This window comes from Salvelinus sp. IW2-2015, linkage group LG7, assembly GCF_002910315.2.
Source record: "Salvelinus sp. IW2-2015 linkage group LG7, ASM291031v2, whole genome shotgun sequence".
Lineage (NCBI taxonomy): Eukaryota > Metazoa > Chordata > Actinopteri > Salmoniformes > Salmonidae > Salvelinus > Salvelinus sp. IW2-2015.
In genome coordinates, this window is record NC_036847.1 from 31,368,343 (window position 1) to 31,375,130 (window position 6,788).

The window sequence follows — 6,788 nt, forward strand, 5'->3', positions numbered from 1 at the left end:
CAGAGAGGAACTAATACATACGTACTAGCACATGCTCCTCTAAATGTTGTGATTGACAGTGTGTTCTTAACCACATAATGATAAGCTTAGCATTAACAACTCACTGAAGCTAACAGAGGGACATCTGATACCATTACCTGTCTCAAATGTAAGGTCCTGATAGGAACAGTTGCCCTAGATATCATCACCTCAACCGTTCCATTGGGAGAAAGTGTTCTGGCTACTTTAGGTCATCAGAAGGCTATAGCGACATGACCTCAATTTCCCCTGGGGAAGAACCTCAGCCTCAGTCAATTCCTCCTGCAACAGAGAGCCAGGTGTCGTGTGTACTCCTGTACTTTAAGGAGGGCGGATTCCATGCCAACCTAGGGCAACCTGATCTGGACGAAAGGAGAGACAGCACCTCCTGGTCTGTGAAAGCAGACTGTAAGCCTACCTGGGTGAAAGACTGTACCCAATCTATTTTGTCTGAAATGACTAAGAACTGCCCCGCGGTCTGTAAGGGAGGGTAAGGAACTGGGAGATGCTACATATAAAAGGACGCTGGTATCTTTGAAAGACTGTACCTGTCTTTAGTCTGTGATTGATAGCCAGCCCAAGGGTCTGTGAGGGAGGGTAACATGACGATACACATATGAATGGAATGCATGGCTATCAGGAACAGGTGCTGTTGTTACACCACTGGAATGAATCAGTATGTTACACCACTGGAATGTATCAGTATGTTATACCTATGTCACGTGTAAAAAACAGAGCAATCGTTTGTAATGTGTGTGTGTGCGGTGTTCCAGGTGCAGTGTGTGTTCTAAGAACACAGAGAGACTGTTCCCCCACTCTCCAGATGCTAGTTCCAACTACATCTCCCACTTCAGTCAGTTCAGCAGCGACTCAGAGGGTAAGTCTATAAAAACACGCAGTCTATGCAAAAGTCTACACAGACTCTATAGTCTACACACATCCTATGTAACGCAATTCCATGAACCACGCTTGGGTGATGAGTAACTTTGCCTGAGACTGGAAGACTTATGTTAGCTCCTAGAGTTAATGCCTGGGCTTTAGCTCAGTGGGCTAACTATTGTGGCATGCAGGACAGCAGGGCTCAAACCCTGGTCGGTCACAGAACTTCCTCTGCTCTCTCTGCCTCGTGCTGCAGGTGATTGGGTGAGTGTAGACGGCCGGTTCAAGGCTGTGTCCCTCACCTGTATGTCCAGCTCCTGTCCTCGCAGTCCCCTGGGGCTGTCCCCCTCAGCACACCTGGCCGATGGGACAGGTGACCTCATCATTGTACGGGACACACACCCCCTAGGGTTCCTCACCTTCCTACACAGACACACCAGCACACAGGACCAGGTAACTCTAACCCTAACCCAGTGCCAGGTAACTAACCCAGTGCCAGGTAACTCTAACCCTAACCCAGTGCCAGGTAACTCTAACCCGGTGCCAGGTAACTAACCCAGTGCCAGGTAACTCTGACCCAGTGCCAGGTAACTTGACCCTAACCAGTGCCAGGTAACTCTGACCCAGTGCCCAGGTAACTCAACGCCAGTGCCAGGTAACTAACCCGGTGCCAAAATAGGTGAACTACACCCGGTGCCAGGTAACTCTAACCCGGTGCCAGGTAACTAACCCAGTGCAAGGTAACTCTAACCCGGTGGCCAGGTACACTAACCCGGTGGCCAGGTAACTCTAACCTGGTGCCAGGTAACTAACCCGGTGCCAGGTAAACTAACCCGGTGCCAGGTAACCTAACCCAGTGCCAGTAACTAACCCAGTGCCAGGTAACTAACCCAGTGCCAGGTAAACCTAACCAGTGCCGGTAACTAACCAGTGCCAGGTAAACTAACCCAGTGCCAGTTAACTAAACCCGGTGCCAGGTAACTCTAACCCGGTGCCAGGTAACTCTAACCCGGTGCCAGGTAATCTACCTGGTGCCAGGTAACTAACCGGTGCAGGTAACTAACCCGGTGCCAGGTAACTAACCCAGTGCCAGGTAACTAACCCAGTGCCAGGTAACTAACCCAGTGCCAGGTAACTCTAACCCAGTGCCAGGTAACTAACCAGTGCCAGGTACTAACCGGTCCAGGTAACTCTAACCCGGTGCCAGGTAACTCTAACCCGGTGCCAGGTAACTCTAACCTGGTGCCAGGTAACTCTAACCTGGTGCCAGGTAACTCTAACCTGGTGCCAGGTAACTGTCATAACTCTAACCTGGTGCCAGGTAACTCTAACCCGGTGCCAGGTAACTAACCCAGTGCCAGGTAACTAACCCAGTGCCAGGTAACTAACCCAGTGCCAGGTAACTCTAACCGGTGCAGGTAACTAACCTGGTGCCAGGTAAACTCAACCCGGTGCCAGGTAACTAACCCAGTGCCAGGTAACCACCTGGTGCCAGTACTCTAACCTGGTGCCAGGTAAACTAACCGGTGCCAGGTAACTAACCAGTGCCAGGTAATAACTCCAGTGCCAGGTAACTCTAACCCGGTGCCAGGTAACTAACCCAGTGCCAGGTAACTCTAACCTGGTGCAGGTAACTAACCCGGTGCCAGGTAACTCTAACCCTGGTGCCAGGTAACTAACCCGGTGCCAGTAACTAACCTGCCAGGTACACCCAGTGCCAGGTAACTCTAACCGGTGCCAGGTAACTCTAACCTGGTGCCAGGTAACTAACCCAGTGCCAGGTAACTAACCCAGTGCCAGGTAACTCTAACCTGGTGCCAGGTAACTAACCCAGTGCCAGTAACTCTAACCGGTGCCAGGTAACTAACCCAGTGCCAGGTAACTCTAACACCATGCCAGTACTAACCCAGTGCCAGTAACTCTAACCCGGTGGCCAGGTAACTAACCCAGTGCCAGGTAACTAACCCGGTGCCAGGTAACTAACCCGGTGTGAGGTAACTAACCCCTTGCCAGGTAACTAACCCGGTGCCAGGTAAACTAACCCAGTGCCAGGTAACTCTAACCTGGTGCCAGATCATTTTAATTCTAACCAACCTGAACCTAGGACTATGTAGGTACAACCTCCACAAGTACTGTAGCCTGGATAATAGGCCAAATTCTGAAGCCATATTGCTTGTTAGATCGCTATCATATCATGTGGACTGGCATGCCACGTTCCAAGTATAACAGTATGGAAATATCTGTGGTCCGAGAAAGACAGGAACAATTGCTGATGGAGTAACATCTAGCTGCAGCACTAAAAGGCCTAAAATAAACATATTGTGATGAAAGGAAAAAGTTGCTACTGTATTTGATTGATAGTTTTTTGATGGTCACTTAATGCATCTTCCCTTCTAAGTTTGACCTGCCCTTCGTGGATGTCCACCGTGTGAAGGCAGTACGTTTCTCTCTCCCACCCGGAGAAAAGGGGGCTGAGGATGAACAGAGGGAGACAGTAAATGGTGGAAGGATGGCGGAAGAGGGGGAGAGAACAAGCCAGAGCGGTTCCCAACATCACCTGGTAGAAAGAGGAGAGGAGCGAGGGATGGCGAATGACAGGAAGAAAGACTTGTGTGGCCTGTGCTGCAGTAAGCCTCCTTCAGTGTCTGTGTGGAACTGTGACGGAGAAATACTTCCTCACACTGAGATCCTCTGCAGGTAAGAGACATCTTATCACATGATGGAAATCAATACTTTCCTGACAGAGTTTCAGTGTACATTTAGTGCTCTGCTTCAGGCCCAACCTGAAGCCTCTAGTAATCTTTTCATACTACTGAGCTGAGCCAAGCTGTACTGCTCTAGCCTAGTTACGCATTCACCATCATTTGCTGAAATTGTACTGGAAAGGAGAAATAGACTTAGACTTAGCATGATAGTATGATGTGTCAATGCTGCATTTTCCTACTCTGTCCTCATCTGCCTTGTTGTCCTGTCCCTCCCTCCCTCCCTCCCTCCCTCCCTCCCTCCCTCCCAGGGTTCATGGTCAGCTGGTGCGTTTGTATGCCCGGGGCATGGAGGACGGATCAGCCACGCCCACCAGGAAGTGCCAAGACGGACACAGGAACTGCAAAGGGAGATGTGTCCTCAACTACTGAGGAAGGCTGAGTTAGGGTCCGTTCACACTACTTGCAGAGAAAAACACTATGCCAGAGATGACGACATTAATGATTGGTATCAATGATTTTGCCGACCAATGAAATGGCTTCCTTTCTGTTTCCAGTGTAAATATTTCAATACCAAAGTCTTAAGATGGAGATTTGAATTTGAAGGCAGTTCAAGGAATACTTTTTTCTACATAAAATGCCTTGATGCCAGTAGCCTATGACATCTTCTATGACATTGTCTTCTGTAAATGTGTTATGTTCACTTGAGCAGTTTTTTGCAGTTATGAAAATGTTGTACACACAACAATTGAAAACCTAATAAATGTACACACCTTTTTACTATGCAGAATGTTGAGCTTCCACATGATTTATTGTTTATGGTAGAACTGACATCCCTCTGGCTTAACAATGACATTTACCTGAGGAATTTGTGGCTTTGTATGTATACAATAGGACAAACCTGTTTTTCTTGAATCTTAAGATCATCTCCTTGAAGCACAGTGTTGATCTAAGTAGCAGAGAAGCAGGGCAGATGAACCAACAAACAAACATTCCACTCAGTGCGGCTTGATGAATCAGCTATTGTCATTGTGAAGTCAGTAACATACATTTGGGGTCTTTCAGTCCTTCTCCTTCCTCTGGCGCTTCCAGCCCCAGAAGTCAGTCAGTCAGTCAGTTCCTCAGTCAGTAGTGTGAACGGACCCTACCACGGCCCCCTCAGTCAGTAGTGTGAACGGACCCTACCAACGGCCACCCTCAGTCAGTAGTGTGAACGGACCCTACACGGCCACCCTCAGTCAGTAGTGTGAACGGACCCTACCACGGCCACCTCAGTCAGTAGTGTGAACGGACCCTACCACGGCTTCCCTCAGTCAGTAGTGTGAACGGACCCTAACACAGTTCACTTCCTGGTGGGCGTGGCTGATCCGTCTCCATGCCCGGGCATACAAACGCACCACGCTGACCATGAACCCTGGGAGGAGGGGAGGGAGGGAGGGAGGGAGGAGGGAGGGACAGGACAACAAGGCAGATGAGGACAGGTAGGAAAATGCAGCATTGACACATCATACTATCATGCTAAGTCTAAGTCTATTTCTCCTTTCCAGTACAATTTCAGCAAATGATGGTGAATGCGTAACTAGGCTAGAGCAGTACAGCTTGGCTCAGCTCAGTAGTATGAAAAGGATTACTAGAGGCTTCAGGTTGGGCCTGAAGCAGAGCCACTAAATGTACACTGAAACTCTGTCAGGAAAGTATTGATTTCCATCATGTGGATAAGATGTCTTTACCTGCAGAGGATCTCAGTGTGGGGAAGTATTTCTCCGTCAAGTTCCACACAGACACTGAAGGAGGCTTACTGCAGCACAGGCCACACAAGTCTTTCTTCCTGTCATTCGCCATCCCTCGCTCCTCTCCTTCTTTCTACCAGGTGATGTTGGGAACCGCTCTGGCTTGTTCTCTCCCCCTCTTCCGCCATCTTCCACCATTTACTGTCTCCCTCTGTTCATCCTCAGCCCCTTTCTCCGGGTGGGAAGAGAGAAACGTACTGCCTTCACACGGTGGACATCCACGAAGGCAGGTTCAACTTAGAAGGGAAGATGCATTAAGTGACCCATCAAAAAAACTATCAATCAAATACAGTAGCAAACTTTTTCCTTTCATCACAATATGTTTATTTTTAGGCCTTTTAGTGCTGCAGCTAGATGTTACTCCATCAGCAATTGTTCCTGTCTTTCTCGGACCACAGATATTTTCCATACTGTTATACTTGAACGTGGCATGCCAGTCCACATGATATGATAGCGATCTAACAAGCAATATGGCTTCAAGAATTTGGCCTATTATCCAGGCTACAGTACTTGTGGAGGTTTGGTACCTACATAGTCCTAGGTTCAGCGTTGGTTAGAATTAAAATGAATCTGGCACCAGGTTAGAGTTACCTGGCACCTGGGTTAGTTTACCTGGCACCGGGTTAGTTACCTGGCAAGGGGTTAGTTACTCACAACCGGGTTAGTTACCTGGCACCGGGTTAGTTTACCTGGCAACCGGGTTAGTTACCTGGCACCGGGTTAGTTACCTACTTGGCACCGGGTTAGTTACCTGGCAACCGGGTTAGTTACCTGGCACCGGTTAGTTACTGGCACCGGGTTAGTTACCTCTGGCACCGGGTTAGTTACCTGGCACGGGTTAGAGTTACCTGGCACCGGTTAGTTACCTGGCACCAAGGTGAGTTACCTGGCACCGGGTTAGTTACCTGGCACGGGTTAGTTACTGCACCGAGGTTAGAGTTACCTGGCACTGGGTTAGTACCTGGACTGGTTAGATTACCTGGCACTGGGTTTAGTTACCTGGCACCGGGTTAGAGTTCTGGACTGGGTTAGTTACCTGGCACCAGGTTTAGAGTTACCTGGCACTCGGTTAGTTACCTGGCACTGGGTTAGTTACCTGGCACCAGGTTAGAGTTACCTGGCACGGTTAGAGTTACCTGGCAACTGGTATTTACCATGGCACCGGGTAGTTACCTGGCACCGGGTTAGTTACTGGCACCAGGGTTCTGAGAGTTACCTGGCACCGGGGTTAGTTACCTGGCACCGGTTAGAATTACCATGGTACCACTGGGTTAGTTACCTGGCACCGGGTTGAGTTACCTTGGCACTGGGTTAGTTACCTGGCACTGGAGTTAGTTTTACCTGGCACCGTAGGGTTAGTTACCTGGCACCGGGTAGAGTTACCTGGCACCAGGTTAGG

The 6,788-nt window shown here is 49.3% G+C and overlaps 1 protein-coding gene across 2 annotated transcripts in view; it reads left to right on the forward strand.

Moving 5' to 3' along the window:
- LOC111966823 (ceramide kinase-like) overlaps nucleotides 1-6,788 on the forward strand; it is a 38,010-nt gene that overhangs the window by 18,317 nt on the left and 12,905 nt on the right. Inside the window, exons 10-13 of one of the 2 annotated variants that reach the window (XM_070444586.1) lie at nucleotides 792-895; nucleotides 1,154-1,350; nucleotides 3,296-3,594; nucleotides 3,911-3,979. In XM_070444586.1, the coding sequence (XP_070300687.1) occupies nucleotides 792-895; nucleotides 1,154-1,350; nucleotides 3,296-3,594; nucleotides 3,911-3,979 (669 nt within the window). Of the gene's footprint in view, nucleotides 1-791; nucleotides 896-1,153; nucleotides 1,351-3,295; nucleotides 3,595-3,910; nucleotides 4,390-6,788 lie in introns of those variants that run through there. The other variant, XM_023991767.2, reaches the window with a different exon arrangement.